Source organism: Seriola aureovittata, chromosome 3, assembly GCF_021018895.1.
Source record: "Seriola aureovittata isolate HTS-2021-v1 ecotype China chromosome 3, ASM2101889v1, whole genome shotgun sequence".
Taxonomy (NCBI): domain Eukaryota; kingdom Metazoa; phylum Chordata; class Actinopteri; order Carangiformes; family Carangidae; genus Seriola; species Seriola aureovittata.
In genome coordinates, this window is record NC_079366.1 from 16,733,206 (window position 1) to 16,755,197 (window position 21,992).

General features: G+C 40.9%; 1 protein-coding gene and 1 long non-coding RNA gene across 2 annotated transcripts in view; one reads left to right on the top strand and one right to left on the bottom strand.

Annotated features, from left to right (window-relative positions):
* Nucleotides 1–16,914, top strand: part of pcdh7a (protocadherin 7a) — a 44,218-nt gene extending 27,304 nt beyond the window's left edge. The window contains exons 4-5 of the mRNA XM_056371706.1: nucleotides 9,362–9,563; nucleotides 12,729–16,914. Of these exons, the coding sequence (XP_056227681.1) occupies nucleotides 9,362–9,563; nucleotides 12,729–13,267 (741 nt within the window). The 3' untranslated portion in view covers nucleotides 13,268–16,914. The remainder of the gene's footprint in view (nucleotides 1–9,361; nucleotides 9,564–12,728) is intronic.
* Nucleotides 1–21,992, bottom strand: part of LOC130166240 (uncharacterized) — a 155,650-nt gene that overhangs the window by 129,399 nt on the left and 4,259 nt on the right. The window contains exon 2 of the long non-coding RNA XR_008827125.1: nucleotides 19,219–19,286. This is a non-coding gene — a long non-coding RNA (uncharacterized LOC130166240). The remainder of the gene's footprint in view (nucleotides 1–19,218; nucleotides 19,287–21,992) is intronic.

The window sequence follows — 21,992 nt, forward strand, 5'->3', positions numbered from 1 at the left end:
CTTGCCCCCCTTTCCCTCTACCTCATGCCCCCTTTCCCTCCCTCTGCTCTCTCCCTGTCTCTCCCTCGCTCCCTCTCTTCTTTCTCTCTGCAGTGCAGCACAGTGATTATCATTCCTCTCACAGAGTCAGGCCTGATAGTCAGATACTGCTGAGCACCCTTCTACATCACCTGCTTCTAGAGGGAGCAATGGAGAGAGAGACTGAGACAGAGGAAAGAGAGAAGGGAAGGGGTGGGGGAAAAAAGGGGGGGGGGGTGTGTGACTGGTGGACTGCAGAATAAGAAGGATGAAGGAGGGAAGAGGAGAGGAAAGCAGAGGGAGAGGGAAAGTTAGAGTGAACGAAGGGTGAGAGGGAGCAGAGAAATATGGGAGGGGAAAAAAAAAATAGGGGAGAGCAGAAGCATGTAGAAGGGAGGATTGCTCTTACTGCAGAGGTGGTCCCACTGCAACATACACGCTGCTTACTTATAAACGTGTGAGTTCATGTGTGTGTTTGTGTGTGTGTGTATACGTGCACACCTGCAAGTGTGAGCGTCAGCAAGCAGGTGTGCCTAATGTGTGGATTTACGGTATCTGCATGGAAGCTGAGTGAATGTGAGTGTGTGTGTGTGTGTGTTGTGGTAACAGGGCGCCCAGGCTCATCAACATCTGCGAGTCAGACAGCTGAAGAATCGCCGCTCATATTGCTTCATCCCTAAGCTGAGTTTCAACCTGCTCCAAACCATTTTTCTGCATTCTGCAAATACCACAAGAGCCCATCATCTCTGCGCTCTAAACAGCATTCTTTGTCTCTTCATTTCTACTTCAGACAGCCTGTGGTCGTGCTGAGCCTTTTGGTCTGTGCCTTTCTTGTTTTTTAGTTTTTTTTTCAATTTTACCCTCCCACACATGCTGATTAACGGTCCTTTCTTTCTTTCTTTCTTTCTTTCTTTCTTTCCTTCTTTTTTTCGTGCTTATTCACCCATTTAACAGTTGTTATATTCATCATTAGTTGCTGCTTATTCCCTCCTACTTTCTGCCTTGCCACTTGTCTTTACCTGTCTTGCTTGACCTAATGGCTGAATTGTGTAAACAGGACGTCTGTTCCTTTCAGCATAGCCTCAGGAAACCGCATTCCAACACTGCACACGTCACTCCATTACAGCACAGGGTCCTGGATACAGCTTTAGATCAGTTCTATATTTAAATAACTAGTGTAAATATGTCATCGTCAAATGAATTGTTAACACATCTGTCCTGTTCACACAGCCCCTGTGAGATGCTTTCTGTCAGCATATTTTCACTGTTTCTCCTCCTCGCTGCCTTTGATGCATAACTTAACAGTCGACAGCAAAAGGTTTCAAAAGATTTTTCTAGCAAATGTTTCAGAGATTTTTTGGGGGGGGCAAATTTGACCTAAGAACGGAGAAATTTGACCAGCGGAGTCAATCACTTTCTCAAAGTTACTTTAGTTTTGTTCACTGGCGTCGTTGGCGTGGTGATAAATCACACAAGTGATTGAAAAAAAGTGTTGAAGTGTGGTGCCAAAAAATAAATAAATAAAAGAAATACAGATGAACTTAGCTGTTTGAGTAGATGAGATAAAACACCCAATATATTCATGTGACTTCTCTCTACCAAATTTCACAGTTTCACACATTGCCTGTAAAAAAGAAAAAATTCCCTTAAAATTATCATTCAAAGCATCTGGAATGGATAGCAGAATATAAATGGCGACACAGTTGAAATGGCAAGGAAAAAGCAGACACTAAATCACATGCCAGACACGAAACATGACATCAGAAGAGCCACATCAGCTTTGAATGTGTGAATTAGACAATAGTGTGATTAGACAATAGTGTGAATTGATCCGTGTAGTTAGCGTCTCCACACGAAGTGTCTTTTACGTGGCAGTTTAATCACACAAAGTGACGGCATTCCTGCTCAATGCAAAAAAAAAAAACTGTCAATACAAACTTTTACTTTACTTTTCAATAATGTCTGAAGTCTAATAAACTCACAGTTATTTGCGTTCAGTCACTCATTCCAGCACCAACTCCACTCTCAAAGTTTGAGCACATACATTCATCTGCTGGCTGCATTAGCACAACATGATTTCTAAACAGAGGCAAAACAAGAGAGCAGAGGCAAAGGTCATTCTGACTGATCAGCATTCCAGATATGAAGTGCGGTCTATGCCCATGCGGTGTCAACAGAGGCGTGTTAGTTTTCATTGTGTGTTATGGTAACATAATGTAATATCAGCTCATTTATTTTTAGGGAGTAAATGAGCTATCATATTATGAGGAACAGGATGAGGTGGCATAATTTGATCATATAAATAGTGACATGAGACTGTTATATTGATATCGCATTGAGTATCTGATATCTGCTTGTCCAGTATGGTAGAGATGTTTTCCTAAGAGATATGTCAAAACACCCTGTAAATACTTCCTTATTCAATTATGTTTTTTGTAAACTAATTATTCCATGAAAACACATATTATATTTTAATGGGAGAGCTATTCTAACCCACTAGAGCTGCTAAGCCACTTAAGGAATTCCATAAATCTGGCCTTTAATTGAGACTTTCAGTATCCCATGAGGGTCACACAATCCCATTTCTGGCATGAAAATAATCACATTTAAAAAATATTGATGCTTGGCATCAAATATCGTGTGTCCACACGCTGAAATCATCAGTCAAGGACAACTGGCAGGGAAATTAATACGCAAAGCTACACCCCTCAGTCAACGTTAGGAAAATTTCAGGCGTCTGGAAGGAGAGATTGCAAATAGGATGTCAGGTGTCCGTTTGATTGACATTTGGCTCACAAAACTGTCCGACTTCTGCCCGTTTCAACACAAAAACAAACTTGACCATCGGAAAGAAAAAAAAAATCCTCTCTACCTCCAGTTTCTTTTTCTTTTTTAGCACAGAAACAAATGCGGGCATGCGACAACGTGCAGGAAGGTGGGAGTGGGATGTTGGGAAAGAAAGGTGAAAACATAATCTATCGCTTGTGAGGCTGGCCAACGTGCTATCAGACTAGCTAAAGGCATTGTAACTGATGAACATTTGTGAAATATTAGGAAAATATTAGCCCTCGTTCTCAGTCATTAAAACATATAAATTCCCTCTGCCACAGTCTGTTACATTTTTAATAAACAAAACCAAGCAGGCAAGAAAAAACACGTCTTTTATGTAATTAAAACCTAAGAGCTGTTTAGCCCAAATGTAATTATTGAACAGCCTCTGTCAATTAATTTAGCTACTTCCAGTCTGTCAAATATAAATCCAATAGCAAAAAGCTATCATACACTGTCAGTGGATATTGATCTTCAATCTTTTTGGTATCAGTCTTAAATAAGCCATATCAGTCAAACAGTCAAATTATATTTTGGTGCAGAAAATGAGTTTATTTGTTCCATCTTTAGTATCCACAATCATTACAGTAATGTGTTGCAGTGTATCTAAAGTAGGATGTGCATCAGCTCTATACACTGTGGTCAGTTATGGATTATGCATGACATCCTGACTTTGCGTGCAACGTGACTTGGAGTTTATTGAATGGATGAACAAATGTGCGGCCACAGTGGGAACCTGACCTCCAATCTGAGCGTTGTTATGAACACAATACTTATATGTATGAAAGAGAAAGTAAACAATATAATGTATATATAACAAGCTGATAAATAATAAAATCAGCCATTACGTGGTGGCTCTCCCCCTGTACCTAGATGATGTCAAACATAAATGAGAATCAGCATAGAGCCAAAGGGAAATGTGGCTCTAGTCCTACAACCATATTTGTAGTTTTGGTTTATGCATAAGCCGCATCCTGTCAATTCATTATGCAGACCAGAGTGTAGCAGGGCATAGACTAACACACTCACATACTAATGTGCTCTCACACACACACACACACACACACACACAGTCAGATGTGGAGATGTTGCATGTACACACACAAACACACATGTGTTGAATATGCAGACACATGTAGGGAGAAGAGAGGGAGACTGTTAATTAACTAGAGCTCGTTAATTCTCTTTGAACCGACAGCAAGGAGGTTTACACACTAATTACCTTGATGACTAAGCCAACCTGTGCACTCACACACACACATGCACATCCTCACACTACGAGCATGCGCGCACACTCACACACACACACACACACACACACACGTATTCTCACAGGCTGACATAACACATCTTGCAGGCTTTGAAAGTCTCACACTCACACACCGCCATAAAACACAAACATAAAGGTGTGAAGTCTCACTCGTAAGTGTAAGCATATGCACGCACGCACACACACACACACACACACACACACACACACACATGTGCATGCACTGCACCATGAGCTTGCCCTGAAATGAAAGCTATATTAGGAACATTTTTTTTTTTTATAGTTTCTTCATAGCTGCAAGATTCAGATGGTTAAGTTTAGTCTGAGTTCAGACCCATCATTCCTCTGTTTGATTCACACTGATCTGCCAGAAATAACTTCACAATAACTTCCATACTGTATCAGGAAACTCGCACGCTTGTAAAGCGCAGATGCATTACACGAACATAAATACACAAACACACGCGCATACACGCACTCGAGCACACTCGCCATGCCGTGCAGACGAGTGAAGCTCCCATGTCAGTATTGAACCGTAATGGCCCGTGTCAGATTAAGAGGAAGGTTTTTTATGTCCTCCGTCAAACTCAATTAATATCCCATCAGGCATGAATTCTTAGGACACACTGGACCTAAGCCAATTCATCTGTTTGTGTGTGTATGTTCACATGTATGGATGTGTGTGGAAATTCAGTAGATATTTGGCATATTTAGTAATCAGTCTTCATTGCTACTGCTCAGCCAAATAATAGAAAGCATGCACACGTACACGCATGTATACGCTTACACGCAAACAGGCCTTTGTGCTTTGTTCAGGATGGAAAACATCAAGGAGTATGGAGATTTACTTTTTTAGAGAAAGGTAGGAAAATAAAAACAGATATATTTAACGTATGAGCAAAGAAGAAAGAGATGCAAAAAGCTTAAAAAAAAAGACTGACTGAAAAATGTTGGAATGATTGGGGAGGAGCAGGAGTAGAAATGAAGGAGTGTAAAGCCAAATTTGGAAAGAAGTGAGACAACAATGATAAGAAGCAAGAGGGACAAGGCCGGCTGTGTAGAGTGTACAATAAGTAGAATTTATCGACTAAAAGATGCCAAAATATGGGATTTGGCAAAGGAATAGAAGAGAGGTTAGTCAATGAGCGAAAGACTTTGAAATAGAGAAGACGGAGGATGAGCGAAAAAAGAAGGAAAAGGGGTTAGAGAGTGTAGAGAAGTTATGGGTCAATAAAGCCTGCTGTGGGAAAGAGGAGCGGGACTCATAACGAGGTCAAGGACACATCATCGATCGCCACATCATAAAGCTGACTGGCAGAGAAGAGAAGAAGGGATGGAAGAGAGGGGGGGTGGGGGTGGGGAGCAAGAGGGAAAACAGAGAATAGAGGGAGATCTACAGCTGTGAAAAGCGGAGTTGACTGCGGGATCGGCCGAAGGAAGCAAGGATCACAACAGAGGAGAGAAATAGAAAATAAAATAATCAGGATGAGGGAATGAAAGGGGGCAGCTCTGGCCAGAAAGAGGGTTAGAGGGAAATTGAATTAGATGGAATCATGGCTGAACAGATGAATTTTGTAATAGAACACACACAGAGAGCAACCAGCACCCGGCCTCCAATAGTAGTATCTCACTTTTTGTCTGTCAATCAAGTTCCAGCCTATGTCGCAGACTGGATTTCTACATTCATAAAGTAATCCTTGCTCCAGTTTGTGTAATAGACCTAAGCATCTGAAGGGTGGAAACAGATTACTGGATGGATTGACATTGAATTTTATACAGACATTCATGGTCCCCAGAGGATGAAGTCTGCTGAAATATCTTGACAACTGATGAATGGATTGCCATGAAATTTGGTGCACACATTCATGTCCCACTTAGGATAAATTGGTGATCCCCTAACTTTTCATCTAGCGCCATCAATAGATCAACATCTGGCCAGTACTTTGGTTCATGACCAAATACCTGCGAAAGGAATGATCTCCCCAACGTCAGCTGGACTTTAGCGGTTAGTGCCAATTAGCAAATGTTAGCATGCTAACATGCTACGCTAAGACATGGAACATGATAAACATTATGTCTGCTTAGCATCACCATGTTATCATTGTCTTTGTGAGCATGCTAGCATGCTGATGTTAGCATTTAGCTTAAAGCATAGACTCACAGAGCTGCTCACATGGCTGTAGACTCTAAGACTTGTTTAATCACTGTTGTGAAGGTATTTCCAGGATCCTCTTATGCTTTTCTAACTATATGGATAAAAAAAAAAAGATATTCCATTTGTGCACAACCAAGTATGTTTCTCAGGCTTTTACAGTTTTTTACAAGTTGAGTATCATTTCACGCTATGATCTGTGCTTGAATTAGGAAAAATGTGTGAATGAGGAAACGGGTAAAATTATTTTCTACTGTGCAAAAGATTTAATGTTTTTTCTTACAAAAAGTTAAAACCTTCTGAAATACCTTCCGAATATCACTGAGTGTTGTTAAGAAACCTTCCTGGTTTTCAGAAAGATTGCTGGGTATTTATATATCAGAAAGTCAGACGTGTAGCCCTGTGACTCGAATGTAATGGTAATAAATGAACGGCACAAAGTGGAGCTAACAATAATCTCATCTCCTCAGTAATCTAATTTTCTTCCTGTTTTATGTTGTTTCAATAAACAAAAGATTTGAGAGGAAATAGGTGTAGAGAAATGATTTCCCTTGTCTTGTGATCAGAAATTATTATTATTTTCACATCATTTATATCATGAAATAATTATCCAGTGATCATGAAAAAGCATTGTGCCGTGGTGATGCATTGTTGTTATCATTCTATGATCCTGAGAAAACAGTTTTGACAGCCTGTTAAGTCAAGGATTTATTTGTGGTGTCAACATCACTGATCTCAAAAAAACAAACTTATTATGGTGAGATCACACAATTAACTTTCTGTTTTTCATCGCAGAAAAACAAAAAAGATCCTTACCGATGCCCTCTGTGGTTTTCTGTACTCTGCCTCTTATACTCTGTCACACACTTTTCCCTCTCTGTGCCATTGCCCCTAGACTGAACAAGTGGAAAAGATGTTGGACTGCTTCATCTAGCTAATGCTCTAAAAATACATTGCTCTCTCTGTGGAGAGTTAAGATGAAGCCACTGAGATTCCAAGAACTGCTGCTTTTCCATTAGATTGTAATATGTCTTCCTCTTCCTCAGTCTTGCTTGTGCTCACCATCCCTGCTGTCTTGAGTTACTTTCTCTCATCCCTCTTTCATCTTAACGTTGTTAAGAAATGGCAGAAGAAACAAATGCTCTGTTAATTTCCCCCTTCTGCTTAATTAATTTTGCTCTGTTCCCCTCTCCTCTTGTCTTGCATGTTCATTAGTTGAAATGTTCAAAATGTTCCTTTTTCTTGTAGGTGGTTAGAAAAAAAAGAAAAAAAGAATTTGTGCAGTTTTGGCTTTTATCCCAGCCGTCCATCAGTTTCCCTCCAGATTATCCTGAGGCGACGTTCCGAGCTGAAGTTTTTCCACCCTAATCTGCCCCATCCCTCTGTTCACTCACTTCCTTTCTATACGCCGCATGTTTCAAAGCAGATCTAAATTGAAAGGGGTGTAATTTTGCAAGTAGATAAATGAGTATGAGGGGAGATAGGAGGGGTGTTGTATAGAAATGGGCTTCCTGGTGCAGAGTGATCCCTCCAGGCCAGACGCAATCATTTAACTCTCTGTGATATTCTCTCAGCGTGGACTTATTAAAGTCTTTCCCCGTCTCCAAAGTGAAAACTTGTCCGCTAAGTACACCGGGGTGATTTGTGTGTTAAAATAGCGGCAGGTGTGATGCTCAGTTTGAGTGAATGATGTGATTCGTTACTGAATCACCACCACTTTCACTGCAGGATTGGGAGATTTGTCACTGGTGGTTGATGGCCTGTTGGTTTATGTTCACAGTTAAGGCTGCAGCCTACTTTTGAAACCACCATGGTTTCATTCAAGCTTTCACAAGTGGAAGGCATGTTTCTCTTATTCAGATCCAAATTAACCTCCACTTGGTGACTGGTAGTCTTCCTTGGGCCAATTTAAAATAGTAATAAAAAAAAAAAAAAAACAGTAAATTTCAAATTGCACGTATCATGCAGACGTATCAATAGAACAGGAAAAGACAGAATAAACATAAACATCAGAAAATAAGTTCAATTATTTTTGCAAGCTGAAGGGAAAACAATAAAAAAATTATACACTGAAAACAAACAAAAAAAAATCAATCTAAAAATCAATAAAACTAAAAGGATGAGGCTGTTGATATTCTATATTTTTGGTAGTGTCAACAAATCCAGCAAAAATACCAAAACAAAACAATGCATTCATCCATCTCTCCAGTTTCCAACTTCCTGACTGTATTTGTGGCAGTCAGCCCAAAGCCCATTTGATCTTTCTGAAGATGCAAGTCTTTAAAAAGTGTCACAAATATACAGTTTTGTTTTGTTTTTTGTTTTCATAAGTGAAATCATTTCCTTAAACAGCAGGGCGCTGTAGTCTTTAGCAGACATAACTTAAACAGGAGTAAATTGTGTTTTAGTTGGGGACTATTTTCAGCTGTGGATTCTCACACATTTTGTGAACTAATGAGGATTTATCCTGTATGCACAGCAGGATGCTGTAGGTGGGAGTAAGTTAAAATAAACTACAGTTCCAATGTAATTAGTTATGAAGGAAGATGTCACAATGGAGATGTATGCTGTAGAGAAAGAAGCTACATGAAGCTTTGGATACACAGACGAGACTTTTAATAAGATAAGTGCATTGCTGGTTTTAGTTTTTGCCATGGGATTTGTTGACATTAAGAAAAATATAGAACAGGACCAGAATTATCATTTAAAATCCTCCACTTGTTTTAAGCACCAAGTAAGTGTTTTTAAGAGGGGACTCTATATTACTTAGCTACTGCTACTACTGGGCACCATTCCAGATGAAAAATAAGTGTCTTCAGGCAGGCCAGAGGTTTGTAAACATCAGCCATATCCAGCAGCATTAATCTAAACTGGGATTAAAAACCAACCAAAAACTTTGAAAGACAGCAGTGATTGGTTGATGACTATTACCCTGCATTGTAGAAGCTAAGCCCATAATCAAGACGAACATGATCAGATAATCTCAATATGTCTTTGCAGACCACTGCCCACCACCTAATCCCCAGATTTAGAATCTCAGATTAGGAATCCTGGATGATTAATCCCATATTGTGTGTGTGTGATTCCTGCAGGGAACCCTTCGCCGGGTGACCTTCTCGGTAGTCAGCCAGCCCCAGGACGCCGGTTGCTATGACAGTGGCATGGAGGACTCAGAGACACCGAGCAGCAAGAGTTCATCAGGGCCACGGCTGGGAGCCCTGCCGCTGCCCGAAGAAGGCTATGAGCGAACCACACCGGAGGGCAGTGTGGGCGAGGAGGAGCATGTGGAGAATGGTCAGAGCAACCGCGCGCGCGCACGCGCACACACACACACACGCACGCACTCTCTCTCACACCCCCCCCCGCAAAGACACACACACACACACACACACACACACACACACACACTGTACAGTAAGCAGCCAATACAATTCATTGGACTCATTTTAGAATTGCGGTCAAGAGGCTTCAAAATTAATTTGCTTAAATATTTTGTCACTCAAGGCTATATGTGCTGTATTCTGTGAAAAGCTTAGACATGTTTTGATTGTACACACACTCTAAAATGCGCACGCACGCACACACACACACACACACACTTTCATTGAAACCTTGACTTGCTGTCAAGGTCTCGGGAGTCTTTTCTCATTTGATGAGAAAGTGTTTTATAGAATGAAGCAACTGTGCTGTGTTTATTTGCACCTGCTGCACATGTGTTATGTGAAAAGCTTTTTAGAAAAGCTAATGCGTGGTAGCAGCCAGTGTCACAGCTGGTAGTAGGACCTCAGGCAGGGACGACCCAAGTGCAGCCACACAGGAAGGCTGGTGCAATGAAGGAACTTTAATATAGTACGTGACGAGGACCATTCACAGGGCAAGAAACTTTGGGCAGACAGCCTGGTGGCAGAAGAGACGAAGAGCAGGGTACCTAGGAGGGACAGCCTGCTCGTTGGAGAGCCAATGAGCAGCAAACCTTGGGTGGGTGACCCAGGGGCTGAAGAGCCGGAGAGCTGAGGCCGCTGGCAAAGGTGGGTGCCCTCTGGAAAAAGAGCTGGGCACCTACTTTCATACTGGAGTCCAGAGTAGGTAGCCAGCAACAGGGGAGCCAGACAGGCCAACAGACAAAGCTGAGAACCAGAGGCAATGGAGACTGGCAACTGGAGCATCAGGCAGGCGGCGTGATAATCTGGCGGGATGTCCTCAGCTGGGAATACAGCCTCAGGAGCAGGTGGTGCATCAGGAACAGGCTGGTCATTGACAGACACATCGTCAGCAGAGACAATAGCAGTGGAAGTGAGCTGGTCGGCAGCGGCTGAGATGACGGCGTTTTAGGCAGCTAAAACAATGGCCTCAGGAGCAGGCTGGTCTTCAGCAGAAACCCCTTACAGACTCAGGAATGGGCAAAACATTGGCTGGGACGGCTGACTCAGGCTGGAGGCTGGCAGGCCAGAGCCAGCTGACTGGGCGGCAGGCTGGAGGTTAGCAGGGTAGCTGGCTGGAGAACTGGCTGCTGGCAAGCAGGCCAGGAGATAGCTGCAGGAGAAACAGACTGGGAAGCAGGTCTCTAGGAGGCATGCAGCATGGCTGTGCAGGTGGTAAACAGGACATGGATCAGGGCTGAAGACAAACCTCCACCTGTAGAAGGCTTTCTCTTGCGTGAAATCAGCCTGCTTTCAAAAGGTAACCAGTGACTCAGGACATCTGGCTCTTCATTAAGAAATTATACACTCAAAAGTTCTCCCAGGTAAATGGCAAGCCAAGTAGGAACTAGTCTGCTGGGTCCACATTAGGTGAGACTATACTGTCATAGCTGGTGGTAGGACCACTGACAGGGAGGACCCAAGCACGGACACTCAACCAAGGCTGGTGCAATGAAGGAATTTTAATAGAGTAAGTGATGAGGACCAGGCTTACAGATGGACAAGAAGGGAGACAGGTACAGACAACAGGTAACTACATACAGGAAGCAGACTGGGGTAAACGAACTGGGCTAAGTGTAGGTAGGCGAGGAAATTCCAGGGATTGGCAATGGAAAACAGGTGAGCAGGCGGATCTGAAAACAGGAAGGAAGTCCAGGGACATCTGGTGGACAGGTGGACAGGGCTGAGACAGGACTCTTAACAGGCTCATCTGTGGCCTTGCCATCAGTCAGCAGCCCAGATCTCCCCTTTCACTAAGAAAATTGTGTTTTAGCTTTTTCTACTGGGTTTTTGTCAAGGATGGAGAGAAGCAAAAAAGTAAATTTGACCTTCTTTTTTCCTCGTTCCTTGTGTCGTCATGCCAGAGCTGGAATAACAGTGGCCACACATCAAGGTCACTATGACCTTGGTAACTGGCTGCATTTCTGGGGCTGTAAATCTGCTTCCAGTTAAATGCCGCCTTTTCACCGACATGTGAAATCTTGAGGATTTTGTGGAGTTTAATAAGTTTTCGTCACGGTCAGATGGAGAGAGGAATTGAACAGAGGATTCATTGTGTTGGTTGTAATTAGGCTGTATGATTATGTGCTTGTTTGGTTTCACATGAATTTACTGCTGCTGTTGCTGTACGTAGCCACCAGAACTGGAATTGCTTTTCAGAATACAGCAAAAAATATAACATTTCTTGTGTTTAATTCATGTTACACAGAATTTACTGAATCAAACAGTAAATTAAATGTATTGTTCGAAGTTGCTCTTTGGATGTGGAGGAAATGTTATTTTACCTTTAACTGTCTGTAACATGACACCAGCACAGTTACAAGTCACTTCATCTATCATCATTATAATTCCTGTCTCCATATAACATGATGTCAGTATTGATTCCTATATGACTGGTTTACACAGATAATAACCATAACCTTTGACACTGACACAGACTCTGTAGGACACCAGCATTCAATGACCTCACTAACCTCATGACTCATTGGATATAATAAGGCTGATATGTCACTTACTCTTTTCCTTGCATGTGAACAAATTTAGATATGTCACTCAAATTGCTTGTAATCATCTTCTCTTTGGCGTCATTAGTTGTTTGGTCTGACCTCACCTTTCACCTTTCATGTAATGCTGAGCACTGCTAGGATATTTTCTGATTCATTTGTAGTCAGCGATTTTCATTTTGCTTTAGCAGCAATTTCCTTGCCTTTCTTGCTTCCTTTAAATTCTATCCCCTCCCCACCTTTGTCCCCAGGGTTTTTGTTTTGTTTTGTTTTTTTTGTTTTTTTTTTTTAAACATTTGTCTTTGTCCTCTCTTCCTCTCCCAATGTTCACCTCATCTCTCCTGTTGTATTTTATCCATCTGTTCACTCTTTTCAATTAATTGTCTCTTCTTGAATTGACCTAGTTCGTACCATGTAACTGCATCATCACCACTTGGGATACCCCTCTCTTTATCCTGTATGGTTCTCTACTTAAAACTACTAAATTAAGTTGTTTTTTGTTTTTTTTAACACTTTTGTTTTTTTCTTGTACCCAGATGCCAGACAGCTGCCAGATGTAGCTCTGACAGGAAAGTGTACCAGGGAATGTGATGAATTTGGCCACTCTGACACTTGTTGGATGCCCGTCCGCCCTTCACCACGCCAGCGTCAGCGGCACGGTAGCGACCCCCCACGGCTCTCCACCTTTGCCCCGGGTGATAATAACAACAATCTCCGTGGTAACGACCATGAGAGTGACAGCGAGAGTGCCGGCAGCGCAGGGAGCTCAGAACCCGGGGTGGTTGTTGGCGGAGAAGCTCCAAGATTTCCCTTAGCCAATGGGGATCCTCTTGGCACCCTGGGTAGTGGAGACCGCAACAGGAACATGGGCGATCACAACCGTAACCTTCTGAACCGCAAGATGACTTCGGCATCCTACGACACATTCAGTAGCGCAGGCTTTGGGAGACGCCAGCAAGAGGAGGAAGGAGGAGAAGGCCAGAACCCGCCTGAGGTCATACCACTGACGCGGACAGGAGGGGACTACAAGACCACGTCCTGTCTCACGCTGTCACGCCGCGAGGTCTACCTGTGACATCCTTGCAACGGAGCAATCATCACACAACTCCCTTTTCTGAAAAAGAGGGAGGGTTAAGACTTTACCTGCCAGTCATCAGTTTGGAGGGCCTTGTGAAAATATGAAAATGTCAGGGAAGATGTTTCCAAAAGCTGTGTATCAAATTGGAACTTTTGGATTCTAACTAATATTTATAGGCACTTAAACTTGAGCAATGTTGGATCAACTCTTCGCAGAGCTCTGACCACAAGTACTTTCTAAAAAAAAAAGTGTTTTTTTTTTTTTTTAACTACCAGAGAAAGTTGCCTACAGGCAAAAATCCTATTATGTCCTTGTGGAGGAGGACAACTTCATCTCCTCTTCTTTTTACCTGAATCCAATGCATGCCTGACCCTCTGCCACAGAGGGATCTGTGTGAAGAACAGAGAGATCGAGACTGAGTAAATCCTGATGTTATAAATGCCTCGGTGTAAATAAAAACTTTCTCCGAGGCTACAGCAGACCAGATTTGGACTCAGCTGACAAACCATCTTCTGAAAAACCAGTGAGGTCTTAACAAGTCAAAATAGATGAAAAGAAGTAATGGGTCTTTGATTGAGTTATTTGGATGTTATTTACACCAGTCAAACTTTCTAATGCCTAATCAACTCTATCATAACACAAGACGGGAATATTAACCAATGAAACTGCTAACCCCGTGAGAATCTTAAGTCATAAACAGAGTATCAAAGTACCAACACAAGTGTGGTCGCTGTACAGTTACACAGTAGAAAAAAAATCAGGTACTGTTCTTTAAAAACATAAGTGATTCAGAACAAATTTTTTTTTTTTTTTTTTTTTTTTTTTAACGATAATCAAATGTAACCATTCAGAATATAAGGTTCTCATAGAGTGTCAGTAGTGCCACAGTTTCTCCGGCGTGTGTGAAAATATGTGTTGATTATTTTGCCTTCACGCCCAGTCTGTATGTATATATTGTATGTGTGTACTTGATAAAACGGCAGTGTTCTCTCTCTGCTGCTGTCCACCGTTTCAGAGTAGACTGAGGCGTTAGGTTCACGACACGTCTACAGTATCCTAACAGTGTTCATGTATCATAAAATGTTCTTTCATACACATGCACACACACGTACACATGCACGCATGCACGCGCTTACACATACAGACCTTAGCATGTAAACACAAACAGTGCATTAACAGAATGTGAACATGCATAGGGCCACAGTTTATGACAAGACTCAGTGGCAGTGTAACATAAAGTATATAATAACTTGCATTAACTTTCATACAGAAAACATTAAGCACACACGCACACACACACACACACATACAGCATATTAAAACATAAGTAGAAACACAAACTCATATTAAGATGTGTGCAATGCGCAAAATTCATATGCACTATGTGTGTATGTGCTCTTAATCATAATTTTTTAACATATTGCCTCTCATTGAAATAGCTGTAGCATTTTGCCTGCTCCCCTCCAGCCAGTATTTAAACATGAAATGTATTTAAATAATTACTCATCTCTCTGACTGACGTGTGGGGCGACATTAAAGGGAATTTCAATGACATCTACTGTATGTAATAATGAATCATGTGGGAATATGAGATATTCTGCATTCTGTAAGTAGGACTCATAGAAAAACCAAATTTCTGTAAGAAAAAAAAGGAAAAGAAAAAAAGATTCTGCATGAAAGAAAGATAATGCTAACTTTTTTTCTCTCTTTTTTAAACCACACGCCTTTTTGGATACCACGCCTATTTGGATACATCTGTACTAAATGTGTGCGCTTATGGGGAAGTGGAGATAATGATGGCAGCAAGGGAGTTCGCTTCAGTGGATTAAACTTTTGCTTCTTTATCGTAGAGTGGGTCTGGGCTAACCTTGGGCCTTTCTCTCGGTTTACACGCCCCTGAGTCGGCACGAAGGGTGCCGCAGGCTGTAACAAAAAAGAACACAATGTAGTGGGAGCGCAGAGTTCTGCTGCAACCCTTTTCACCGCACAGTGCCGAACTGAACACGCCCGTACTGCTGTGCTGAACCGTGCAGATAACAAACTCCTTCACATTTGTCCTTCCCAGCAGGTACTGCACGACTCCAGACACACTCTGCTGCACTGGGCTGAAGAGTGGGTGTGGATCGAGGCCAGCACATCTTAATTCCCATCATCAGTGTGTGGTTCAGTGGTGTGATAGGGATAATAGGGTTAGGTCGTCCCTGTGGTCTTAATGAGTTTCCTTTCTCCTCTCTTCTCCCCTGATCTGCACTGATCTCATTAATGTCTGGATAGGCGAATGTAACACTGCTGGAAACTGCTAGTAAGTGTGTCTCTTCAAAATTTTTTTCTGGTTGTTTTGAATCAGATGAGGCAAAAAAAAAAAAAAAAAAGAGTCACACTTGTTAAGGACGTACTGCAGCTTAGTTAATAGATCCTCGTAGAGCTTAGAGTCAGAAAACACGAGCAACACTCAGGTAAGATGCACAGCAGTGTTTAACCTGTTAACTAACTACTTGAGATTTTGTCCGCACACAAACCCACACACACTGTCGCTGCTCGACTGTCCCCTCACTGAAAGACAGCCTAATGTTTGGAAACAGTAAAGTATGACTCCTTTTCAACTGCAATCAGGCTAAGAAATGGGTGTGCTCTATGTGCGTGATTACAGTTTGTATACCTGTATATACCTTCGACTTTATAACTCTGTAGTTTGTTCTGCCACTGATGTACTTTCTCCCTAAGCCTTCATTACCCCCAATTCCCCCAACATGGCTGTTTACAGAGCTCTGTTATTGATGGACTGTGCTAAAGATGCAATAGAACTGGAGGCCTAACATATGGAGCTACTGTTCATGGAGAGTTCACACTGAAAAGGGATTTGTGAAAACAATCACAACTTCCTGCAGGGTACGTACACCGAGACATGTGCTCATTCTCTTGGATAAATGTCTCTCAATCCCTAGCACGCCAGAAAGGTCTTGAAGAACTAAATGTCCAGTATGTGAGCTTTGGAAAGAGACTCTTGACACAGCCCTGCCTCATCACAGTGGCAGATATTTCTTCAAAACTGCTGTTTTATGGCAGTTCCATTTATGGCACCTTTCAAACCCCTCCGATCTGGATTTAAGGGAACTTAGCTGTACATGAATCTGTGTGGGTGTGTATCTTTTTTATACTGCACGTTTAAACATGAATATGTTTCAGTCTACTGCAAAACAGAGAGGGGAGACAGACAGAGAGGAGCGTAAACGTCTGAGATCTGTCGCCCGGTAATCAAGACATTTTTAAAAACAGACACTTCAACGGACATCATGTACCTGTCATCCCCCTCGTGCTGTTATCCGTATAGCCATGTACAGATAAAACTACACTGTAGAACAGACAACTGGAATCCATAACAGACAATGGCATGCTTAAGGTCTTCAAATCTGCACTTGAGAAAAAAAATGAGAAAAAAAAAAAACTGTTATTTTTATTTTCCTCTTCTTTGTGTTCTTTTCTTAAGGGGCTGGCACTGTTTTTTTGCTGCTCCCTTCCTGTAATTAAATAATGAACTAATTGCATTTGCTATGAAGAGGAAGAAGAGGAGCTGTCGACGAATGGTTTGGTATGAACATGAATCATGTAAAAGTTTGACTTTGACATTAAAAACTTCAAACACTCTTGGTTGTCTGTTAACTTTTTGACAGTTATGTTTCACACAGTAGCTGAGATAAACAATGGCTGGGGCAAAGAAAGTACTTCCAATATTTTCTTCTTCAGTATCACTTTCAAATGACCTGTTAATGGTAAACAGTCCACACACATAAGTTGTAATAATTTCTAAAGCCTTCTTAAGTGTTTTCTGCAATTAAGGTCTTTATTAATGGTTAAAATATCATTTATCAATGCCTTATAGGTAGTTATAATCTATTAATAAGAACTACTTTTGGGTTCCCATGTTGCAGAAAATCCTCATTCAGCACGATACTTGCTTTGTGGTTTACCTAGCTCTTTAATTTATCAAGAAGACCTCCTCCAATGGACTGTGTGACCACTTATCCTCCGGAAAAGGGCTCCAGGGCATCTGGACCAAAATCCATTTATTAACAGCCAGTTAACATTGACAGCTGTAGAAATGATAGGTCATATAAGAACTCTTTATTAATTATCTATTAAGATTTATAATTGCAGGTGACTGACTTACTTATGCCGATAGCTTATTAGAAAATGAAAAACGTTTGACTCTACATGACTTACTAATGTTTACAGTGGGGTCCAGAATTTGGAGACCACTTTCCCATGCTCATTCCCACTCCAAGAAAAAGGTGCCTTATTCAAATGGTACTTCATTGCTTAACAGTTGACAAAACAATTTTAATCCAAGGTCCACTTACTAACTTGCCTTTAGACGTTCAAACTCAGTTCTATGACAATTGAGCAAACGTCATCCGCTGATGAAAACCATGTGGTGCAGTCAAAAGCTCCAAAACAAGAAAACAAGCGACTGAGTGGAGATTGTTTTGTTATCTGCTGTTTCCAAGGTTGAAAATGAACTGTCAGCTCAAACTGTTTTCATGCCTAACAGAACCCCCCCACACACACCCACACACACACACCACCACCACCCCCCGTTTCGCAGAATGACACTCTTATTTTTTGTGCAATGCCAATTTGCACCTGGCTGACATCCAAATACATTTTAGAATATCACTGAAATGTGGTTCCATCCATCAACTTTATCTTTGAAAGGTGAATTTTTTAAACTGGGTCCTGCTGCAAGAAAAGTTTTAAAATGTAGAGGGCAATTTGTGCTTATACTTATCAGAAAATGCTTCAGAGGTGTTAACTGCAGCGAAGATTAGTGTGAAAGACTCAAAATGTCAAAAATAAAAAGTCCCGCAATCTGTGTTTCTATTTGTTCAGTATGCAACACTGACACCATGTGGTCATGTATCAGTATTACTTACTGGTTTTCTGGCAGCACATACAATACAATACATACAAGTTTCAAATTCATTTTGGTCATGGTGAAGTAAAGAAAAAGTAACGGTCAAGAAATAAGTTTCTCTAAAGATACATCAGAAACTACAACCAATACTGGCAAGCTACAAATACATGTATTTGCATCTTGAATTCAACAGTCATTTCTTTTGAGCCGACAGCCAGGCGATACACCTGCCAGTTTCATATATAGCTGAGAATGTGGCCTCTTGTGCTTAGTCTGCTATACAGGATTTAATGTGACACAATCTGGAAAATGATCATGTGTGAGTGGAAGGCTCTTCATATTTCACAATGTCTTTCATATCGGATATAAAATTGCTAATAGGTGAGTAATACCTATTGTAACGTTGTAATTCAGAAGTGTAAGTAGCTGTGCCTTTGTGATTGCTTTGGATGTTATATGCCACAAACATACACAGGTAAGATACTGTAAAGAATTGAACGACTTTCAGCGCGCTTTCAATCAGAATCGTTAATTTCATGCGCAGTAAAACCACCAGTGCAGATAATACCAACAAACCAAGCTCATTTTAGTATTTGATTATTATCACCGTCAAAACAACCAAATAGCAAACTCCACTCTGGTTTCCACTTTAACAGTCCAGGAAGCTGGGCTTCAATTTGTACTAGTCACGGGCTATTCACTTAATGCAGATCCACTGTAGCCTACTAATTTGATTTCTCAAACAATTACAACTTAATATTCACATCACAGGTTGAATGAATTATACTGTTTGAGAAAAGGATTGAAACAGTTTCTCAGTTCACAGTTTATTGTGTTTTTCTAGGCTGATGGCTTATAACAGTCTAACATTTGATTTGGGGTCTAGCTTAAATGTCGGTTCGCGGATTCTAAGGCCATATAATTTTGCACCCTCATTATCTGCAATTAGTATAATCACTTGTATTAAAATGCCAGCATGTGTCACATCCAATAAAAGTCTGTTTTCAAGAAGAAAAAAAAGAAAAGAATTACTGACCAGTTTTAGGTCTTCAGGAAAGAATGGTCGAGACATTGCCATCCCCGAAGGACCAATTGTTCTGCAGCCTGCAATAAAGTCATAAAAACACACATAAAAGAAAATCATTAAACCACACAGTAAAAGGTATTAGCAACCATCTTTGAAACATCAAAAACATCAGGTATAATATCAATCAGCTTGTACTCGTAAGTCATCTCATATAAGTGGCAACCATAAAAGTCTTTGTAAATAAATCACATTGTTTCACCAGATAAATGGACAAAGAGTTGTCTGCACTGCAAAAAAAAAAAAAGGACATCAGTTTCTTTGAACTCTTAATTAAATTCCAGGGATGGCCCCAACGGATGTGCATTTTATTGATTTTTATAAAGATAGGAGGAAAATGTTGCCAGGGAGATGCCTGATGAAATAAACCCCAGAATGTTAACCTCCTCACACACTGTCCAATATATCAAATGGCATTTGGAGTTGTCAGATGTTTGCAGGGGCTTCAACACATTCTCTTTCTCTGAGTGAATGTAAGCTGAAGTGCATTGCCTTTAAGTTTCCTTTACATGCAGAAAGAGAGAGAGAACTCTGGGCTCATGGCTTCAAAGTGCGAAGACGTATTCGTGTAATACGTTGAAATTTCCCTATCTTACTCATTTGTTCTCAACTTGTCAGGGGGAAATCTTTCCTGATGTCCAGTCACTTGACATCTACAGCAGGGTGCGGCAACCCTCCGACGCCAAAGAAACATTCAGCGTCAGTACAGCTGGGTGTAAAGCATTGCAGATGTGATAAATTCTGTCAGAGTGCAGTGTTCCTCTGTTCAGGAAAGCCTTGCAGCAGAGCTGTAAACATTATTTCTCACTGATATGCCAGGCGGTTGATGTGAGATTTGATCCTCCCCGTGTTCCTCCGTAGGCTGTCATTTATGTCTCTTCATCTTTTCATGGTCACATCAGCCTGAACTCATCAAAGCTGTGCCATCAGCATTCTTGGAAGAATAGCAGGAAATAACAAATATAAAACAAGACTTCACATCGAAGTGTATGCTTTAACGGGAAATATATGTATGTAAATATATGTAATATACACACATATATATATATGTATGTATATGTATCAGCCTTCAACTACACAAACAAAAAATAAAATTAAGTTAAAATTTTATGTATGTAAATCTTAAAAATTAGGTGGTGTTACAAAAATGATTTTGCTTGTTTTTTTACATCATTAATTCCCAAATTACGTAAAATATAGTTGTTCGACAATGATCTGCTAGTGGCTTAATTGCTTTTGCTGTAATGTGGAATGCAGAGCCCTAATTAAGGCTTGTGTATGCTTTTTCACATTGTTGTTACTTTCTCATACTGCACAAGTGAGACTAGTCACTGTTGTCAACAGTGTTGGGGCATCTATATATTTACACAGGCAGATGTACAAAGTTTTGGGTGGAAGACATCAAGGAAGAACAATTACATTCAAAAGAAAGCAACATACTGTACGAAAAAATGGACTGTCATCAATATATCAGCTGGAATTACTATGATGGACTGAGGTTTCAGTGGGGGAGAAAATGTGTATTTGTTGAGAGGAAACACGAGTCAGTAAATTCAGAAATGCAAAAATATGTAATATCTTGTGCTTACATTACATTTTGACACATTCATATGCTGCATACAGTAGCCAACAAGAGCCAACACGTTGCAGCAGCCACTGTAATTCTGGGAGATCACGAGAAGTCGCTTTATCCAAACAAAATATTCATTTGACAGAAACCCAAAACTTTATGACAGCAACAGGTTAGCTTGTTGCAGAAGTGTCACTGCAAAATGTAAATGTGGAATTCCAATATTTTTTAAAAGCTGCAATGCAAAACTAATAGAGGGATAATACTTTTTCTATTTGTCCTATATTCCCCCATTGTTTTCCAGCACTTACTCGTCACCCGTTTATGCAGTAATTCTCTCCTCACGGATAAGTCTGAGACTATGGTACTCAGAAAGCAATAAAGACCTGCGTGTGTGTGTGTGTGCGTATGCGTGTGCGTCTGTGTCTGATGACCTGCAGGTGGTGATGTGTGATTTGCTGTTTGAAGTGATTGCAGAGGTGTGTTCCATCTGCTGATTGGCCAATGGTTGACAGCGGGTTTCTAAGACACCAGAGACAAACATCACTCAGTGGCTCCACTCTCTTGTTTTTCTCAGTGAGTGCTCAGCCCATCAGCTGTTTGTCTACTAATAATGTAACTGTCTTGCTCGTTTGTAGATGACTGACAGCTCCGAGCTGCAGTTGTGACAGTGGTTATTTGTGGGTAGGTATTGGGCACCTCAAGACCATAATTTTAAAACATGTGATTACTTGAATATATTTGTAAATTTACAGATTACAAACAATATACTTTTACAGTTGCAGTAGTAGGGTGAGAAGACTTTTTTTTTTTTTAAATTCAGGGTTTTTTTTAATAAGGGGTGTTAAGAGATTTCTGTAACAGTTTAGTTTATTTTTGGTACAATCTTGATGTTAACTTACAAAACTAAAAACTGCCACTTTGAACCTTAACCTCAGGTCTCTCCATCTTATGTGAAGTCCAGGTTTTTTTTTTGTTTTTGTTTTTAAATAAACTTCAAATGAATCTACATCAATCTTAGCTTGACTCGAGAACAGGCTTGACCTTATAACAAAGCTCCAAACCACCTGGCCAAAAGCAGGCGTAACAAACTGACAATCATGCAGCGGCCCCAACAGGTCTCCCTGCTGAGTTAATTTGTTAGCTTATTAGCATT